The sequence below is a fragment of the Vombatus ursinus genome, unplaced genomic scaffold (genome assembly GCF_900497805.2).
Source record: "Vombatus ursinus unplaced genomic scaffold, bare-nosed wombat genome assembly UNPS02014810.1, whole genome shotgun sequence".
In the NCBI taxonomy this organism is placed as follows: Eukaryota; Metazoa; Chordata; class Mammalia; order Diprotodontia; family Vombatidae; genus Vombatus; species Vombatus ursinus.
In genome coordinates, this window is record NW_020954588.1 from 11,685,116 (window position 1) to 11,685,550 (window position 435).

The window sequence follows — 435 nt, forward strand, 5'->3', positions numbered from 1 at the left end:
ATCTCTCTATACATATATACATACATACATATATGTGTGTATACACACACACACACACACATATATATATATATATATGTAATTTTTCCCTCTATGTGCTTACCTTGAGAGGCCATGGAGATGTCTGAGTCACTTCTTCAAAGGGAGCCAGGTTAAAAGGAATGGCTTTTCTTGTTGCAGCAATGGGAGAAAACACAGCATGTGTAAAACTTCAGAAGGTGTCCGTCTACCTCTTGTTAGCTTACAAAATAACTGAAGAAGTCAGTGCCTTGCTCCAGTTCCCAAATGCTGCACTTGGACAAATGCAGCATGGACAACAGGGGGAGACGATGATGCTATCTTATACAGTAGACATGACTGAATGAAAGTCATCTGATACTTTGGTGGCAGGAGGAAGAATTCAGAACCCATATAAATGAGGAAATAGTGGAGTAC

At 39.8% G+C, this 435-nt stretch overlaps 1 protein-coding gene across 2 annotated transcripts in view; it reads right to left on the reverse strand.

The window, feature by feature from the left end:
* The window catches only part of PLSCR5 (phospholipid scramblase family member 5), a 36,421-nt gene extending 36,078 nt beyond the window's left edge, over nt 1–343 (reverse strand). For both annotated transcript variants that reach the window (XR_003570343.1, XM_027876001.1), the window contains exon 1: nt 104–343. Coding sequence is in view for 1 of the 2 variants with exons in the window: in XM_027876001.1 (XP_027731802.1) it covers nt 104–116 (13 nt within the window). In the remaining variant the exon portion in view is untranslated. The remainder of the gene's footprint in view (nt 1–103) is intronic.
* Nucleotides 344–435: the final 92 nt, after the last annotated feature.